This window comes from Scleropages formosus, chromosome 11 (genome assembly GCF_900964775.1).
Source record: "Scleropages formosus chromosome 11, fSclFor1.1, whole genome shotgun sequence".
Taxonomy (NCBI): domain Eukaryota; kingdom Metazoa; phylum Chordata; class Actinopteri; order Osteoglossiformes; family Osteoglossidae; genus Scleropages; species Scleropages formosus.
The window spans coordinates 17,831,272-17,852,544 of record NC_041816.1 but is presented as its reverse complement, the minus strand read 5'-3'; the positions used below and the strand labels follow the sequence as shown (position 1 = coordinate 17,852,544).

At 44.7% G+C, this 21,273-nt stretch overlaps 1 protein-coding gene across 4 annotated transcripts in view; it reads right to left on the bottom strand.

Moving 5' to 3' along the window:
• mpped2a (metallophosphoesterase domain containing 2a) overlaps positions 1–21,273 on the bottom strand; it is a 38,504-nt gene that overhangs the window by 4,620 nt on the left and 12,611 nt on the right. For all 4 annotated transcript variants that reach the window (XM_018763121.2, XM_018763123.2, XM_018763122.2 and 1 more), the window contains exon 4: positions 15,065–15,290. In XM_018763121.2, coding sequence (XP_018618637.1) covers positions 15,065–15,290 — 226 coding nt within the window. The remainder of the gene's footprint in view (positions 1–15,064; positions 15,291–21,273) is intronic.

The window sequence follows — 21,273 nt, the reverse complement described above, 5'->3', positions numbered from 1 at the left end:
TCCCTGATACGGGAACATCTTCAAAGGGCAAACCAGCAGTTGGCACAGCCACGGCAGTGGAGCACGGGGCTACGGATCTGGCGCCGACTGGCGTACGCGACTGTGTAATCTGGTGAAGAGATGCATTTACTGGCACCTCTCAGTTCCAAAGCAGTGCACTGTGGGATATGGGCTTTTTTAACTGATGCGCAATGGCTAGGCTTTGGTGTCTTCTAGGGACAGTGGACCAGTTGGACTGTACTGCATCAGTCAAGCTACCTCCTGCTTAAAGCAGACAAAACAGCACACCTTTCAGTCACCTGTACCCAGATCCACATACTGATGGCTTGCAGTTACAGTTCATCGAAAAAGTGAGCCTGTAACAGCTGTTGCCATTTGTTTCCTATTTTCCACAGTATATTTCATTTCTAGTTCTTCATATTCAAATGTCATTTAATTTCAATCCATGCATCAAAATACCATCTCTCTCTCTCTCTCTCTCCCACACACACACACACACACACACACACACACACACACACACACACACACACACACAGAGAGAGTGTAAGGGTATATATGACCCACACACATGCCCCTTACTGGCAGGGTACCTAAAGCTGTGATGAAACGCTGGTGAAGGCAGAAGATGGAGCTTCCATTTCAGGCCCGCAGATAAGATTGCATTTCACAGGTGAAACAGGGCATATCCCCATCACGTACTCCCACCCCCTGTTGCTGCACCACTGCTTTGTCCCCTCTGACTGTATACATACAGGTCTCCTTGACATTGGCCAAGAGTTTGCCAACAATATAAAATGCAATGAAGGCAAGTGGGTGAGAGAGCAAGCACGGCAGGAGGGGAGAGCAAAACCCTTTGCCGCAGAGTGCAGCCTATTACATGACTGGGCGATTCATTGTGGCCTCACCTCCTTGTCACTGCAGTGTAGAGGTCATCTAAAGAGGATAGCTAATTGATCAAGCTGTCAGGACCAATGAGGAGAAGCATGTTAATGGGACATTTATTTCTCCCCCAGGAGGGGGACACCTGACAGAATGCAGTATATATGGCGAGCCACGGTGCCTTTATTAACATCACCAGACCCCCTGGTAATAGGAGGCAAGCGGCAGGGCCAGCTTGACAAACAGCTGATGCACCAAGGCTGCTGCAAACTTTGAGAGGGGGATGGAGGTGGGGGTGGGGTGCCTACTTGAGGTTGACCCAGTCCTATTAACTGCAGCCGGATGACGGATTGGGGTCCCGGAAAAATTCATTTAAGCACAGCTGCACAAGAGTCAGTGCAGAAGTTAAGGCTGGAACTACCTGGAGAGCTAAAGTGGCCATAGCACATCCCCCCCCCCCCCCCCCCAGAGGCCTGACACTCCAGACGGGTTGGCTGGACCATTCTGATTACTGCCAGCTGGCCCAAGGAGGAGACGGAAGCTGCTGCTGCTTGAGGAAAGCTGATGGACAGGCGCAGGGCACACTGGCTCGTAAACAGGGCTAACGGGATAGGCTTCCTGAAGACACGGCCCCTTACAACTGCACTCCTTCAAGTAGAACGGATGTCATTAAATACAGCACAGCTCCCCCCACCTAGCAACCTGCCACCGAATGTGTTACAGTCCAAGGAATCCTGAGATGTACAGCACTAAAGGGCATCCTTCCAGGCTGGAATATGCCAAACTTGTGGCAGGAACAGGAGAAGTTGCTGCATGTGGGTCATAAATTAGGCCGAGAGCACATAAAGCAGAAAGATTTGCCTGCTTTAGGCGCACAGCAGCAGAGAAATTCATAAAATGTTATGAGGCTGCAGTTCAAGTGTGAGTTTATGTCGGTAATAATTTCATTTAAAAGCATTTTATTGACCTAATACAAAAAATAAAATAAACCTCAGAGCCAGAATTTGTGTTTTGTATGCAAAGACGTAAACAGGTTTCATGATGTTTTTCCTCTCATCTCATTTTCACAATGCAGCACCAAGCTTTCCTATGTGTCCCTGGAGGAAACTGAAAACACAAGAATGTTCTTGACATGTGTGTGCTCAGAACACACAGCTTGTAAACTATGCTCTTATATCAAAAACAAAGATCTACATTACCGCTGTTCACGGAGTCATTCTGAAAGTAATTTCCTCAAGATCTGCATCCTTCTTTTCTGTCCATTTTTGGCTGCATCACTTTGGCTGTATCAACTTAAGTGACTAAGCAGAAATGGAAATTAAAAGAGTTGGATAATTAAGAACAGCAAATGCTGTCATTAAATAAAAGGACTCTAATGACGGATCAGTGTATCTTTCCATAAACAGGTTATTGCATGAAAACACGTCAAGATACTCAATACTTTTACGATACAGCAACATGCAAAACTTCTAAGTTCAATGTTGTTCTATAAATATTCAAATTTTCTGAAAACTAACCACTCCCAAATATATAGACTCAGCAATTATTACCAAACTACTTGATAATAATAATCCTACATTCATTGAATAAAAGTTCAACATTTACCCCAAGCTTCTAAAATGGACTTTGGAAAAATGTTGCAGTGTTACCTTCTACATTGTTATATATGCATAGCTGGGCAAATCACTGTTTTAAGGAAACAAAGAGACGGTCACTCATCATTTTGGAATCATGATGGGCAGCTTCCAGGCTGTATATTTGGATATGGGTTTGAATCTAGGTTGATCTGTGTTCGGTTTGCGTGTTCTCACCATGTTTGTGGAGCTTTATTCTGGGTGCTCTGTTTTCCTTCCATAGTTCAAAGATGTGTTTCAGAAGAACTAGTGAATCTACACTCTCCGCCGTGTGTACATGAGAGTGACTATATGTGTTACATTGCTCTGCTTTATAAATGGGTGAATGACTGATGGGAATGCAGGGTAGTGTAGTGTATCTAGCACTATAAGGAATAAAAGCACCATCTAAATAATACTTTAGACTGGTGCTCTGAAGGACCACCTCACTTTACGTTTTGCCACAGCAGATCCTATTGGGCCAAGAAAATATGGTGACAGTGGACAGGCTGCTCCATGTGCCACCTGGAAACCCCTGCCTGATATTCACATCTTTCCACATGCTTCACCTTTCTGACAGACAGGCGGTGGTGAGGGACAATGGGCCTGCGTGTTCCCTGAGATCCAGGCCTCCATTGTTTCCTTAGGCAGGGAGCAGGAGCCACCGCAGCGGGGAGAGATTGGGGTGAAGAAGGGGGGAAAAGGGGGGGCTGGGGAGCTTCTCTGGGAACGAAGACGCCAGATTTGTCCAAGGTCTTTGAAATATGGATCTGGCAGGAAGGACTGGAGAAACCCGAGACGGCGTGATAGATGGGGCATAAAGACAGCCCGACCCCCCACCCAACAGCCCTGAATGAAAGGACCTCCTCACGGTTACACACCACGAGTACCATTTACTGAGCTACTCATGGGCCCAGACCCAGGCGCAGGCCCAGCAGACCTGGTGAGTGGGTTTTGTGTTACCCAGCCAAACAAGCCAACCATTGGCTTGTCTCAGGTGTCTCGAACCCTCAGAGACTGCAGGGGCTGACAGGCTAATTTCTCTGGGAAATAATTTGATTCTCTGGAGTGGCAAACAGGCTAAAAGAGCCCCTTGCCACTTCTTCTCACCCCAACCATAAAAACTAATTGCAAAATAAATGAAAAATGTAATTTAATATATTAGCAGAGGAGACCATACTTTCTGAGAAGCGTTATTTTAAAAAATTTAAAAAAAAAAAAAAAAGAAAAAAACTGAAGTGCTCCTCTGTACTTCTAACACAAATCCCAATGCTAGGAGCAGATAGAGATGATTGAAAATATAAGTGCAGTTGCTTCTTTGTAGAAAGACAAATCTCCCATTCCCAAAGCGTGTGATTTTTTTTGACTAAAAAGATACTGGGCAAGGAGTTGGGAGGCCATGGAAATGAGCCTTGGGCAGAGCACCTGAAGAGCATCAGAAGGCTCAAAGGGCAAAGGCCCACAGGTCACACACAGGAACAATTAGTGCTCAAGCATCTGCCAAGTAATTTTCTATCATGACGACACCTTTCAGCTCTCCTATACCTCATAGACTGACTTATTATTGAACTGGAGACTCACTCACAATATTAAAAAAAAAAAAAAAAAGGTAGGAAGAAAGACAAACTTCAAAAAGCAAAGAGCAACTCAAAAGGAGGAGAGAAAGAAAGGCCTTCCTCTGCACAGACTGAGGTGAGGTCAAACAAATTTCATAAGCAAAAGAGCTATTAATTATGCTTACCGTTATGAAATATTTAGTTTAAAAAAAAAATTTAAAAAAATCACTGCATAAATTGACACTTATCAGCCCTTACTCTAGAGGACAGTTTTATTTATTTTCATTGAAACAACTATTAAGATCCAGTTCATTCAAAGAGCACATTCACACAAGAAGGAACAAAGTAAGAGTAAATAACTCAACTTATCTATATTACAATATCAAATCATATATATAAGTCATCATGGACTAAATAATACTTAGCTGCTGCGAACATTTAATCTTGTCAGTACTTTTCACTGTGACATATGGCTGTCTTGACAGCATGTTGAATAAGCAGGGTGAGTTTGGGAATGACATGGTCACTGAGCTCTGATAAGTGTCACTTGCAGGGTGCCCACTGTGGATCGAGTACAAACCGTGTGCTCTGTGAGCACTCTGCACGCCACCACATCACAGATACACAAACATGGATGTGCCTTGAAAGTGAGGATCTTACACAAGTAGATGTGCTTTCGAAACATCTGCAACAGTGTTGCTCGGAAATCTCAGCCAATATTTTTTTTCATGAAGACTGTGTTTTGCTCCGCACCTTACTCGCATCACCACCAGTGTACTTTCATGTAGGCAAATTTTCAGTTAACCAATTCTCCTTTATCATTAACTGTACCGGATTAAAAAAAATCCTTTAAGCGTAACCGTTAGCTGTCAACATACTAAAAGGTCTTCCTATCCCATACTCTTTTCTGTATGGTGACAACTACTTTTTAAAGTATAACTTTTAAAAATCAACAGAAATGCTGAAGACCGCTACAGAATAATTTTTCTGATAGTTTCTTCCTACCATCAATTTTGTCATTCCAAGTAGGAATAACAAGTGCTCATGATGAAACAAGGAAATTTATCCTTACCATAGATAAGCTTTGGCACTCGAACAAAGGTGTGGGCTAGAGTTCAGGGTCTTTGTGGGAGGGGAGCCCAAAAGAATAACTCATCAGACTATAGTTACCTCTGCCCGCAGTGTAATCCTTTATCAGTTTCCTTCAGCCATTCTAAATGCCTTCTTTGGTGGCTCTTGTTCCACCAGTGCTTAACCACGCAATGCCAGTACAAAACACGGGGTCCACCTGTGGCTCAGACACACAAAAACACTAAACTAAGGATAGAAAGATATCACTATTTTTCCTTTTTTTTGATCAATAACACTTGTGCTGAAACAGATGCACAAGGTTTGCTTGAGACACAGCAGGGAACCAGCATTGAGGTCCCAGTGCTCTTGCCTTGTGCTACAATGGTGTCATTGGGCAACAGGAAATACAGAGCCATGACAGGGTAATGAACAAGACTGAGTGGTACTTATCATCACTGTCATCATGGGCCAAAAAATAAACTTCCTCCATTCACCCCTATCTGCCATTTGCTAATCTATGAAGATATTTTGAAAGCTCTGGGCAAGGCTCTCTTATCTGTGGAGGAGAAAGGAAGGAGCTGATAAAAGTGAGACAATGCTTCCACAGAAAAGAGCTCCGTCCAGTAAGACACCCGGCGCACAGGGGGGTGGCTTGGTTGACGCTGATGGATGCTTGAGTAAATACAGCGGAGTGCCCTCTTTTCAGCACTGCCCAGGATACACAGGGGTGTAATCTTTCACCAGTGTAAGCCTTCACCCCCCTCCCCCCAAAGGCTCTACCACCAACCCCTGTATGGTCCTATCGGAAAGCGGCAAGCCACTGAAGCGGGCATTGTCTGCGGCTGTCCTCTCTTTATTATCTCCACCTTCAGTCATCCTCATTTCATCTGGCTGCCATTACAGGACCTAACTTAAAACAGTGCACTTCATCCAGGGTCACCCCAACAGCAGGCCATCTATCTACCTACACAAAGGGCACATCACGTGAGAAGTGAGGATGGGGATGCTGGCGGTGTGAAATAAAAGTCTACAGTGATTGATTACACATGCACGCAAGGAAGAAAATTTCAGAACTGTACGTGCTGAAATAGCGGTTAAGCCCACAATCTAAACAATCATCTCCTGCAGAGCTGAGCGCTCTTCTGCAGCTCCTGCATATGATTCCACTTTCCACGCACATCAAAACGACCGCCATGCACACGGCTGTGGCTGCCGTGCATGATGAAACCACGGTCAGGCATGCTAATGGCCAGGCCGTGCCTGCAGTGGAAGAAGTGAGGTAGTAGTTCTAAGTGAAGCTCACGGCTACCATGACATATGCTCCAGTGACAGCACCGACACTAAGATGGTGCCAGAAGACAGCTTTCACACTTCTACAGTAGGAAAGGGAAAAAGGCAAACATGAAGTTTTACCATCAGAGAGTGTAGATTTATCATTTGTTTATTATTTTGAAATGTTTTAATGGACACCAAAGGGGTGGGTGGGTGTGTGTGTGTATGTGTGTGTGTATATATATATATATATATATATATATATATATATATATATATATATATATATATATATATGCAACTATAACCTGCTGCAGCACAGAATTTCCCTTTACAAGAACCATATTACTGGTCAGAATCCCAGAGACCCTACAATTTATAATTTACTGTCTGAGCATCTGCAAAAACAAAAACAAAAAAAAAAATCATTCCTTGAAAGCCTGGTAAAAGAACAGCACTTAGTACAACACCAAGGTGATCCATGCATGTCCTGGTTAACGCTAGGAACGGTTTCAGCTGCAACGGCTACTGAATTTCTGAAACCTTTCTGCTGGTCTCTGTAGAGAGTCACAGCGCCGAGGAGACGCATGGCCTTTCCTGCTCTTGAACATACGCTTCTGCTAGCTATTTAAAAAAAGTTCAGTCAGTTGGCATCGCTAATGCACAGCCGTGTCTGTCCCTGCAGCCTACTGACTGAAAGGTCACTTGAATATTAAAATATTTATCTACTCATAACGTGATGCACAGCATGAAACGAAGGCGGGAGGCACCCTGGGTCGGGGATTTGACTAGTGTGCATGGAGGAAAAAAGGCAGTGATGAAGCATGAAGCGAGGCTGCAGGACAGAGAAACAAAGGGGAATTAAGGGCTTCCGATCCCCATCTCTTTCTGTCTGCGAGCTGTGGGATGGCAGACATACTACCCGAGGAGCGCGTACGAGCCCTGCAGAGTCTTAAGTGATTTTGGCCCAGGACCAGGGTATTATTTTGTTGTTTCTGTTCCTCCCCCACCCCTACATCGCTCTCTTGGACAGCTGGCTAGCTCTGGGCACCTCATGTCTCGCCTCCACAGCCTGCTGTGCGACGTATCTGATTAAACGTGGGCCTATCGATGAGCAGGGACCCGACTGCCTCTCGACACCACATGGCTGCTCTGTTGCTTCAGAGATTGTGAGTGTTTTGTGCGGTGTTTTTCTGTGGGGGGGGGGTTTGGGGGTTCCTGCAGTGATTGCTGTACCGCATTGACAGTGTTCGTTTGTTGATCCCTTGGTGAGGTGCTTTGTCGAAGTGACCCCTGTGCAGGACTGAGCACTGAACTAACACTGCGAGCGGCTGCGTGCGTGCCTGCACCAGCGGCTGTTGCACATAACAAAACCACTTAACATTCATGTCCAGTGAGCACAGTGCTGTTTGTTTCACAGGTCATTAAATTTATGTAGTGGCCTAATGCTCATTAAAGTCCTTTAGGTTCTCTTCTAATAAGCTGGATGATCATGGCTGTAAAGCAGCGTGGGGAGCAAAGCTCAAATCAGCAAACGGGGGCTGATGCTGCCCTAAGGCATTACTCAAACCCAGGACTCTGCAAACCAGAGATGCTGAAGCTATCACTCGACACAGATGTACAGAAATAACACTCACATGTCAGCATTACAGTTCATAGGATTTTCCCTATTTTCAGGAATGTTTGTGGACTGAGGGGAGCAAACATTTGAAATTGCTCATGGCTCAGAGGACAGCTGCAAGAGAGCGCTATGGAGCGGACACTGGCACCGAGTGTGTGGCGAAACCCAATCGGCCTGACGGCTGCCGTTTGGAGAAGGGAAACAAACAAGGCACTCAGTATTCTCTGCAGCAGAGAAGCGTAAGAGGGCACCGATCCAATAACGCCCCCCTGGTGAACTGTACAGCAGCCGGAGAAGGGCCCTCTGCCCCCGAGCCGGGCTTGCCAGTGTCAGCGAAGTGCCCTCATGGCCCACTGTTGGCTGCCGCGTGTCAGGGCTAAGGGCGGCTGCCCCGATTACTGCGGGAGGCCTGGGGAGTGTCGAGGACACAGACCACTAATTAATGCTGACAAACCAGCGCTCCTTCTGGTAAGAGGTCAGCCCACAATCACCGGTGGGAGCAGGTAACATCTGGGAAAGGCACTCTCCTATTCCTCTGCACAGCTTGCTGGGCAGCTGAACAACACAGAATGCACAGGGCTGCTTGTCTGCATGGATTCAGAGGCATCCTTTATACCACACGGGGCTACAGGAGCCAAGGGAGCAAAAAGTCAGAAGTGAGGTTTACCCAGGAATAATACAATGGCACCCAACTATATGTTTAGTCATACATTATGCTTTCCATTTTAATTAAATGATACCTTCAACATTAAGGAAACTAATTAAAAATGAAACTAAAGTTTTAATGGAAGATACATGCTAACTGTGGTGAATGGAGGCATGTCTGTGGCTAGTTATTCAGATCTGTGTGGGTATCACCATCACTGCAGACATAACATAGCTGCTAACACATAGCTACAGATAGCACACAGGATGCTTGGCTAGAGGACCCTGTGTGAGAGGCAGTCGATTTGTCTCTCTTTCTGAGGGAACAATAACCTTCCACAAAGCTTTCACTGGTCACGAAGCAGAACTTCCATGGAACATCCATTTTTTACCATTTCCATTGAAAGAAGGTTCATCTGTATCCCTGACACAGTGGCACGTGCAAGCAGGGCAAGTCCAACTGGAAACACACTCCTTATCTGTGCCCCTCGCTGCAGATTGCAGGCTGCAAGGGTGACTTGGTTCTTCACGCCATCATTTCTCATAACATCTGATTTCACATCGATTTATGAGGTTGCATTCAATCGGAATGGTTTACAGAATAAGAAATAGGAAGAATGCTGCTGAACAACTTAAGAGCTCTTTGATCGTTTCAGTGCAATACTTCAGAGAAAGTTCTGGGTCCACAGGAAGGTGCCCTCACCCAGGGAGACAAACAAAAAGTAAGAATGAGACCAAGTAGCACTCTTTGTTCACATATTCCTTCAACCAGAACAGCCTCTGTCTCCATCACTGCTTCACTACAGTGAATACAACCTGGCAGAGTGCGGCTAACGGGGGAGAGCAGATGTGGGGTCACACACACACGGCACCAAGTCACTGAAACTGGGAGGGTACCTTTCCCTCCATGTGTCTGTGGATTCCATGGAGCCCAACATCATACGACACCTAGTTAAATTATTAGGACCAGGTGCCCCGATACACAATGTGGAAACAAACTCACACACAGCTCCCACCTGGTGGGGCTGCAACGTTCAGATATCACCGAAATGTTACCTTGGCTGTTTATTCAACATGTGCAATGTGGTCTGGTGGAAAACATATCAGAGCATTAGGAAATTTTCTGCCGGGCTGGCGCCATATGTTCTTTGAGGAAATTTCCGTTGCACCCCTTCAGTGGCAAAAGAAGGGGAATGGAGGGGGTCGCCAAGGATTACACTCTGGCCGTAGGGTGCAAGTAGTTGCACAGACGGCAGGCGGGAGATGAGGGGGCCCATGGCCAAGGCAAACGAAACGAGAGACAGGCGCCAAGGAGCCAGAGGCCTGCTGCTTTAACAGGGTCACACTCGTGCCAAGAAGCCAGAGATCTGCAGCTCTAATAGGGTCACATTCACTCTTATGCAGCAGGCTGATCATCTCATCCCTAACTGACACAAACAGACCCAGATGAAGATGACACAGGGGACTGTTTGTCCTTTAAACCATTTGACAACCTTTACAATATGGAAAAGTTAGCTGGTGGGCTTGTCCATGGTGACAGAGATGTCAATCCATCTACTTTCTGCTCTATTGTGATGACCAACTTGCTCTTTCTTATATTACCTGGATTTTCAACCTTCCGCGAGGCATTTATGAAGGCCTCCATCACACACATATGTAAAAACTACTAATTGCATATTATTTATTACATTTTCCTCACACTTTGTTACTTCATTCTTTATTGCTTTAATGTTGTTCTGTTGAGGGGGTGCGGTGGCGCAGTGGGTTGGACCACAGTCCTGCTCTCCAGTGGGTCTGGGGTTCGAGTCCCGCTTGGGGTGCCTTGCGACGGACTGGCGTCCCGTCCTGGGTGTGTCCCCTCCCCCTCCGGCCTTACGCCCTGTGTTGCCGGGTAGGCTCCGGTTCCCCGCGACCCCGTATGGGACTAGCGGTTCTGAAAATGTGTGTGTTGTTCTGTTATGTTTAATGTGTCTGACTGAACATGGACCTTGTCAAATTCCTTTTATGGGCAAATGTACTTGGCCAGTAAAGTGTTATTTTATCTTACAGACAACTTGCTCACAAATACCCAATGCATTTCAGGAAACAGCAGACCTCTGTGTGACTCGCAGGGTCTCACTGCTGAACCCTCACTGGCTCAAGAGCTACCAGGGGTATGAACTCAATGCTCAGACAAATGTCCAGACCCTTAAGGTTTACACCAAGAGTTCAGACTGGTGACCCTTTCCCACTTTTCCCATCAGCAAATCAAAGGAATACATAACTGAGGTAAACAAAAAAACAGCACACAAGAATCAAAATAATCTGATATCATTAACAAAGCAAGAGTTATAAAATCTTTGGTTCACTCCCTTCATAATGTTCTGAGTAAGAAAGGTGAAAATACTGCTCATCACGACTGACTGAAATGAACCAAGAGCAGTACAGCATGACAAAACAGTTCACAGAGGACAACTGTCCCATTAAAAAGTGGGCATTAAAGAGGGGAACTGAGAGCAATAAGCAAACAAATTGGAGATGACACCCCTGGGAGAGCTGGGGGCCCAGGCTACAGGGTCCAGCCCATTGCTCTGCGGGTGAGCGAATGTGGAGCCGCCGTAACCCGCCTGCTGCTCTGATCCCAGGGTTGGTGGGCTGGGGGGACAGAGGCCTGCTCTGTGTGGCCGATGCCGCAGGCAAAGCTGAGGTCAGCCCTGGGTCAGCCTTGGGCCTGCCCCCCATCCTCACAAAGGAACCAGGATGTTGCTCAACAAAAGGACACTTCCTGGAAGGGTGAATGGGAATTTGCCCCAGTTTACACCATTCCCCCCCTTTGGCCCCACCCCCACAAAGGCCACACAGCCCTGATCACCGAGTACCGACTGAGTGAAATGAGGAAAAGTTTCGCTATCTACTGGCAACAGCATGAAGCCTTTAGTCTGCAATTTGAGACTCATTCCATAATCACCAAAAGCAACCTGTGTCATCTGTGCTGACTGACCTTTCAGAAAAATAAACAAGCAAATGACAAAATATGCATTTTTCCGGCTTTGCCACTGGGCAGTGAAAGGACAGAAACTGGCAGGCAAATGAATTCGATACTAAAGTGAGAAACAATTTGGCTCACTTCCCTGTCTATGAGATGGCTCCTTCATGACAAAAACAAAGAGCAGGCCATAAGGTGATCCCTTGTAGACAAACATCTTAAGGAATTAAAGGTGGTCGGTGGTTCTGATGAGCGATATTTAGGCCTTTGGGATGGCAGAGGAAGTCTTCCAGCATGGGGAAAAGCACGTGTGACTCCTAGCTGCTTTGAGGTGGGGGCTGAGTCATGCTTGGCTGCACAATGGCATACTCCCTCAGGATGGAGTAGGCTTCTGGGCAGTCTTGGACCTCCATACCACACACTAGGCTGTTATCAAGAGCCACCACTGCTCCAACATTAGCACTACAATACTGAAAAAGCAAAGTGAAAACCACGCGACATACACACAGACACACCTACCCACCACTGGCAACAATGCACCAGTATATCATGCCACAATACTCCCAACAAAGTCACCAACAAAATAAAAACATATAAAGAACATGCAAAGACTGTTTTTCCAAAAATAAAAGGTTACACAAGCACGCAGATGCACAGACACATCGGTCACAACATTTAAGGTAAGACTGCACAGGCATTAACAACATAGATGGCTCATGATGCAGTGCACCCTACAGTGAACACCGTGATCAAAACAGCATGGAAGCACCTGTTCTTTCTCTGTAGGCTGAAGAGGGCTGGCATGCCATCACATATCCAGGCCAATTTCTACATGTGCACAATTGAGAGAGCATTCTGACTAGCAGCATCACTGCCTGGTATAGGAGCTGCTCAGCCCAGCATCATAAAGAACTGCAGAGGGTGGTGAAGTTGGCACAGCTCATCACTGCCTGTGAGCTTCCAAACATCCAGGACACCTATACAGCCAGATGCCTTAAGAAGGCTAGGGCTATCCTCAAGGACCCCAGTCATCCTGGTCACACGTTATTTTCTTTCCTGGTGTCCGGCAAACGTTTCCAATGTATCAAATCAAAATCAAACAGACTGCGGGATAGCTTTTATCTCCTGGTGGTTAGACTCCTGAACAGTCAAACGGCATCCAAATTTAACAACTCATCTGGTTTTCGTTAAATAGTTTCACTTAATAGTTACTAGTGTTACCCAATTCCTACTGTTTTGTAATTTGCAAATGTTTTTAACTTATTGCTTACTGTAATCTTAATTTATGTTGTTACTGCCACCCTGTGCTTTCGAAAAAAGATATTTCATTGCCAGGAACCACTGCTGTATGCTTTATTGTTGTGCATTTGACAAATAAACCTTTGATTGACTAACTGATTGATGTGAGGTTTGAATCCACACTGTTCCACAATGACCACCTGCAGCAAGGAAATCTGGGACCACAAATCAGCCTATATTATAATTTATTCATTTAACTGGTACTTTTTTTCCAAAGCAACATACAATGCAAAGTTTGTACACAAAGCTGACATTTACTTACCCATTCATTCAGCTGAGCAACTGAGGATGCGCTGCGATGTGCTGGTCAGTTTAGAGTTCGCTGCCATAGCACAGTGAGGTGGGCTAACTGACACCTGCTCGCAAAACGTGCGGTCCATTCAGGTTGGTTGCAGCCACCATGTGAGGAGGTAACTGATCATTAAAATGAGCGTACTGGGCGCTGATCTGGACTGTCACTCTGACTGCAGGGGAGCAGGTCAGAGCACTGTTACTGCCATGTCCCAACATTGCTCTTGCTCTCACTCAAACACATACCATTGCCAGAACACCCATTTTTCAGATAAAATATCTATATTTCATAAATACGTCAGAGTGCTGTAGATTTATTACGAGGGCCAGAAAGACAGACTGTTTAGTGTATCATTCAAAGGCAAAACATGGAAAAGTATCAATATTATGGCTATATGTAACCAATCTATCCATTCATCCATTATCAACAACTGTTTGTCTAGTGCAGCATAGTTCGTATTACATTGTATACACTCCAGACAGAATACCACTATGTGTAATCACAGCAAAAGAAGAAACTGCGCGCCTTTTAGTTGAGTAGACTGCATTCTCCTGGTCTCCAAGTTCTAGTGGCCCCTGAAACTCAACCTATACTCAATAACAGTGACTACTGGGAGAGCATCCCACTCCTAAAGACAGCACCTCAGCCAGGCGTGTCTCTCCTCTCCTCTGTTCAGCTATGATCGCTGCAGCTTCAAACAGGCCAGAGGTGGGGAATTGAATTTGGTCACATTCCAGCAAGTTCAACTATTTGGATGAATCATGATTCTGGAAACCCAGTGAGTGGCAAACTGAACAATGGGGTCAGAGATCAGTAAAGTCACACCATTGTAATCCGTCAAACAGGGTGTATTCAGCGATGCTTTCAGTGCCCCGGCACCCCAGCCATAGATAGCTTGTTGATGTCTTACCTAAGAGGAGGCATTACTGTCATTAAACACGTTATTCGTTAATGTACGGCCAGAACAAAAGACACATCAGTTCAGCCTGCTCAGCACACCTCTCTGCAACATTTACTCTTTATTGCAACGCTGCATCTGTTGGGGAAATAGTTACCCACTGTGCGGACTACAAACAAGCACCAGGGAGCACTGCTGACTTGCGCTATAGCAGGACTGGCCAATGTAGACCACTCAGTGACATACCACTAGACCGCTGGGAGAGACAGGGTCATACCCCCACCCTGCCCAAGTGCCTTGAGTATCACAACAGACATTTAACAGCTTTCAGAGTAAAGGGCCATAGGGTCCTCCAGGGAAGCTGAGGCTCTCAGATTCCCCCCGGAACCTCCAGCCTCTCTCACTTCATCACAAGCAATGAAATGCTGGAGAAAAGAAGAATGCCATGATGCAGTACCTTTACCTGCTGCCACAAATGCCAAACAACATATAGCAGGGATATATTCCCTAAAAGAAATGATGTGGAAAGATCACACAAACCATTTAAAAGTATTTTAAACCAATTCAGTCAATCATGAACAAAATCTTGTATTTATCAGCCTTCTTATCTAATCCTTACTGTATATGACAACTTTGTTATTATTATATATTAGAAAGATTATTATACACACACACACACACACAATATAAATAAAAAACTAGTTGGATTTCTACATGACTAGTGACATGAACAGGAAATACAGTTGGTTTTCTCGTTAAAAGGAAAACTGAACATGCTTCATTCTGACATTTAATAAATATGTGCACACAGATGAAAAACAGAAATATTCAAAACAGAATTGCTATTTCCAAGCAATTAAAACTATGTTCAATATGAAATAGAGCAACACGGACTGGGAAAATGGATGATGGTGGTTAGCTGCTTTTTCTTGAGGGGCAGATGGACTTACCAAGGTGTCCCATATATTCGAAATCCTTTGACTGTCACATCAGAGTCCTGCAGATATATACAGTTCGTAAGGAGTGACTGAACATTGTCAAAGTCCTCTGGTTTCAACTTGGACACGGAGGGAAAGCGGTAGTAATCCTGCTTGACCAGCTCAGCCATGAAGTCTTTGTCGAAGGTGAGCTCATGGTTGCCGGCGATGACAACTTTGAACTCGTAAGGTAGACTACCTATGGAAAACCACAAAACACAAGGAAATGGAATTTACATCAATCTGCCGTAAATATGCCCTTTTACATCATTGATTAGGCACTGAAGAAAGGGAACAGGAGAAGGAAGAAATGACAGAAAAGTTTTAAGAAAATAATAGGGTTGTAAAATAGTGGATGAGACAACGACAAACATCTTCAGGTCAGCAGCACTTTATTGCTTAAATATTTCAGTAGCTGGCATCTGCAGGACCAGACAGAGCAAGGCCTCTACGGGGAGGAGAATGAAACATCAGCAGCCCTTACTCATGTCATCATATTTACAATACATTTACATTAATTTATCAGTGAGCCTTTCTTTTAAGGAGCAAAAGTAAGAGGCCTCAAACGTATAAAGTCCCACAATCTGAATCGTTAAATATAGGTCAAATTTATTATGAAAACAATGCAATTTTTTTTTTTTTTTTTTATTAACTACACAATACCTTGCTGACAATCTAACAAACATACTGCAAGTTGAAGCGCTGTAAAATGTTTACTGTACCTAACAATAAACAAGGGCATTCAAAAGTGCAGTTAAAAATGGTTAAAAATTGCACAGGATCACCCACAGGTATAGAGACACATGAAGCCTGTTTGAGTGCCATCTAGGCTAACAGCACAGCAGGAGCAAAGCAGAGGGACCATGTTGGATAATTTACCAGCCCTTCAACCTTTCATCTACATTTCCCCCGGGACCAAAATTTCCATTACGGGACCATTACTCTGTACATCCTGCCACAAATGCCCCCGCCCCATCTTCCTCTGCCTTCCCAGAGATGTCAGGTGAGGCGGACCAAGGGTTGATGGGCAAACAGACGAATATTTCCCTCAGCACACCGGTGCTGGGGGGGGTGTCAGGGCTCAGTACACCCCTCAGGTTCTGCTGTCATGTCCAACAGCTCCATTACGCCCATGTATAAGACGAGCCCTCGGGCCACCCGGATCACGGGGCTTCCCAGAAAAACTTTTCACTGAACACAAAAGAAATTGCAGATGGGGGTATCATACTGTCCATGGCAATGAAAAAGATTAAAACCAGAAGCAAAGGCCCTGCTTGACCACCACAAACTGTCTACTTTTTCTCCTTCCAACAGGAGTACAGGGTGAGAGAAAAAAAAGCAGAGGCTGACCTAAATAACAAAGAACATCTATTAGAGTCATCACTTGAACATTTTCCAATTTCTCGTTTGACCTTTCTCTCTTTCAAAGGAAGGTCCAGTGTCCTGGCCACCTCTTATATCAAAGAGGTATGCCAGTTCTTCACACATCAAAAGCCTGAGTGCTCTGCCCAGGACTTCACTTCTTCCTCTTTTCATAGTACAATGACACAATAAATTGACTGTGCAGAGCTTGACCATGTTTAATGGAAATAAATGCATGTTGTAAAAGTGTAGCCATGTTTTTGTGTGCAGAAAATTTCCCAGAAAGAAAATGTACAAAAAAATGCATGGCTGAAATATTGCCAAAAGGATCAATATTTAAAAAAAAAAAGAAAAAAAAAAAAAAAAAAAAAAAAACAACACTATACATGTATGTGTAGACAAAATTGTAAATTGGTGAACTCTAGTTAATACAAGCAGTATATGACCATTTAAGAAGTATTTAAGAGAAATCATACTGATGTCTGGATTACAGTGAGGGGGCAGCATGTGCAGGAGAATGGGGTTCTGAGGCTTCTTGTCAGTTAATACACTCAGGTGAAAACAGGAGTCACGTTGTCTTTGTTTGACCTTACACAGGAGCTGCAGTGTTGCTCCGGTCACTCGGCAGGCTGCCTTTGTGTCAGGCTCTGTGTGGTAGAAGCGATAGCCTGGGTCGCGAGTTTCCCTCCAACTCCATCAAATTAAAGCTGAACGGGGAGCGCCGTCACCATCTTCCGCTAATCTAATAAGGAGAAGCCAACTCTCAATTTCAAAATCCTCTCTGGCCTTTCCTAACTGCATCACATATCCATTTACATGAGGCTCCTCCGTTGCACCAAACAAAGTCAGGAGCTGCAATTGGCTTATGCCACATGGTCCGGGCACAGCAATGAATTCTGGGGAACGCAATTATTGGTCCACTGACTCCATCTCCCAGACTCTGAAGGGAATTTTCTGAGCATTTTATAGCCATCAAAACATATTTTCAGAGCCTGTCGATAACAGATCCTCTTATTTTTTTCTATAAACAACTGTGGGAGGAGGAAAAAGACAAATAAAACAAAAACAAGTGGGAACAAGTCATTTGACTGTTCCTGTGCTGCACCACTAATGCAGTCTGTTCTGGTTGCGTGTTGAACATTTGCAACTGCAGCAAAATAAATAAATGACTGCTTGCTCCATCTGCATGGTTCAAGGGAATTCAATTAAAATCTCTCTGTACTAACCGAAGCATAGGCCGAGGAAGGGGGGGCGTTCTAGATTCGGTAAAGGACATTTATCTAAGACCCTTTCAGACCACACTGCTATTGCAATATATTATCACATGAATCGCCTATAAATACACTATTCGTAATCACCACAATTTCATAACTGGAAAGGGCAGTTCAGCACAAAGCTAAATTCCACTGATCCCTCTTCCTGTGAATTTTTGCACATTGATATGACAAATGCCTTACGAAAGAGATACACAGCTTGTCCTGTTCAATTAAAAACAAACAAGCTTTTGATGCTACATGTAGCTAACATACTGCTGTCATAACCATGACATTTGACTGTGTAATTTACTTTAAATGTTTTGCTTGCAAGCTGGTAACCTCATACTAAAACAAAAGCATGTGGCATTCCAGATCATAATTCTGAGAGTGTTTTTAGTGTGTACCTCCTACATGCCCCCACCTGTTCAGAGTCTAGCTGATGCCATGTCAAGCCAGTGGACTGTGTATATTTAGGATAAGTGCATGGATTTCTGAAAGGTTTGGCGCCAAGGTCCAAACAAAATTTTTTCTTCTATCTAAATGAACCAAGACAGTTTGAGCCTCCATGGGAAGAGGGGCAAAAGACCTTAGCTGGGATACAGCAACAGTGGAAAAAGAAAGGCCTTTGATAAAACTTCTGACCAAAGCCAAATGTTTCTAACCAAGCACAAATGCTCGCACTCATTGTACTTTTTTTCCTGAGATGTACGCCACTTTGGAGAAAAGAATCTGCTAAATGAATAAATGTAATATAAATAAATTTGCAGAACCCTTATATTGAAATTAGTCAAACCATGTTGCTCAATATTCCTTGAAAAGAAAAAAAAAAAAAAAACAAAAACAAACTGGATCCTCCTCACAACTGGATCCAGTAACAGTATATGTTGCAGGAATCTAAAAGTTTATTAAAGTGACTGTTTTAAATACACATCACAAAAACTGGTGGTTTACAAGCACACTCACACACACACACACACACACACACACACACACACACACACACACACACACACACAGTCTGAAACCGCTCATTCCAAGTGGGGTCGCGGCAAACCGGAGCCTAACCTGGCAAGGGTGCAAGGCTGGGGGGGGGGGGGGGACACACTGAGGATGGGACATCAGTCCGTCACAAGGCACCCCAAGCAGGACTCGAACCCCAGACCCACCAGAGAGTAGGCCCTGGCCAAACCTGCTACACCCCCCTCAAGCACATTCACTAAAGGCTTAAGTTTTATATATTATTCAGGGAACAGTTTACATTTAAATATATGAAGTGAATTTCCATCGCCATGTTGGTTTTAAGTTCATGACACAAACAAGGTCAACAAGCATTGTTCCCAAGGGTCCGTGGGGATTACCGTCTGACTCAGAGTGGCTCTTAGTGTTAAGTCGACAGTGCAAGACAGTTTCAGGGCCAATCAAAGCAGAACACAAGCAGGACACTTTTGACAAGTTGTCCGACCCAATTAGGAGAACAGGATGGGTTAAAGACCACCACATCTAACTCAGCTGCCCTGTGGCAACTATGCAATCAGTGATGTACATTAAAAAAAAGGTTCTGGCATGAGGGGAGAAAAATTATTTTGATTCCAGTGCTACTAAAAATGTTTAATCCAAGTCAAGACAATGCTCAACACAGTGCTAACACTATGCAATTTTTCAAAAACAGAAAATGTCAAGTATTTTATCAAGATTTCAGCCTTTAAAGTCTGGGTAATTAAAGCAGAAGTGAACTATGAAGGATAAAAAGCTGTTTATTCTGGAACTCACCAGGAGGATGGGACCACACATATATTTCACTCACTTAGGATGGTTCTTGCCTCCAACATCTGAAGTCTGAGGCAAAATCATTGGGGAGGGCAGGACAGGAATAGTGAGAAAAAGATTAAATAATGGCCAGTCCACTTGGGTACATGGCTGACAAAGAGGATGAAGCTCCTGTGGGAGGGAGATGATGATGACCGGAGGGATGTGTGCACAGGAGCATTGTTATGTGTAGGCCCTGCTCCAGGTTTCATGTGAGCAATGTAATCCCACCTGCTGTGAAAAAATGCAAGGCCTATACTCCTGCTATGGTTCCTACAGTGTCAGTGCTCATCTGCCACATGATGATCAACAGGCCAAATCGTAGCCTGCCTCCACAAGGCCCCACACACCATTAGCAACATTACTTCAGCACTTTGCTTCAACAATGGAACAGTTTTACACAAGTAGTTGTCAAATGCCAAACCTGGGTTTGCCCCCCCCCCCAGCACACACACACACACGCACACAGATCACTTCAAGCTCAGCATCTTTTCACTAGATCAGGAGTTTGACAGCTCTCTTTGAGGTCACCTTTGTTCAGGCCTTCCCTCCATATTAAAGTAAGCGATGTGATAAGCAGTTGTGATAATCACAAAGCATTATTAAAACACAATCACAAATGTGGCAGTTTTGAAACCACTAATTTTTCCACTTTGCTCTCACTGTCTTGTAATCATAATGATCAAGCAGAGGCTGACAGAGGTGCTATGCTGCACTAATCAGTACTATTTCTGTTGTTACAATTAATCAAACTCAATCAACAGCTTTACATGTAGCAAGCTCAAAAGCTATTTAAGCATTTACAAACTGGAACACCCTTCTGTGTACATCTGTCTTCCTTTTGTTTCTGGATTGGTTTATGCAGACAAAAACTGACAGAGATTCTCGTGGCTAGATTGAAAGTGACAAGACAGGCAGTGTGTGGAGTGGCATCTCCTTTTTAGTTACACACTGGTCCCCACCTCCCAAACCCCCCCTCCCCCGTTCATCTACAAATTGGGGTGCGCTCTGGCACCACACAGTTTTGTGCAACGCAGGGTATGCCTGGTGCATGATGGCATGGTGGGGTGACAGTGGGACGAGAGGAAGGTCAGGCATGACAGCGAAGCTGCTGCCGACGGGGTCCTCTATTGTCCTGCCAGGTGCCAGGGGTCCTAATCCCAGCACTGAGGGCATGGCGCCACCTCGGCCCACACTGAGCACATTCCAGTAGTGTGTGTGCCCACCCAGTGCTGATATGCATGGACTAGCCCTCAACAGCAGCGTCCAATCGGAGTGTCTCGGAGCACATCCCATTTTTTCACTCCACTTGGGTAAAGGGCAACTCTGAACACAGTAAGTGAGCAGGGAAACAAATGTCCTATATTTCATCCTGTCACAGCACCTTTGAAACCTTTCACTACAATCAGCCACTTTGAACAGTTTTCTGTGGAATAAATAAATAGGCACTGCATTTTATTTTATAGCGCAGTCTGGCATTAATTTGGGAAAAATGCAATTGGTTCTATCCCCAGCCTACTGCTATGAATAACACCCGAAGATATCAAGATGTTTATGCGTCTGCTAATGACTATGGCTCACTCATCAAGCTCAGACTGATGCTTTAATCTTTGCAAAACTGTGAAGCTACAAAGCCCATTATAAACTAAACTGTCCATCTTTCTGGTGGGGTCCCCGAGTCCCATTCTGACAGCCATCTTCAATGGGGAGAACACCCAAAAGCAGTTAGAGCAGCAGGAGGGAGCACTCGCACAATAA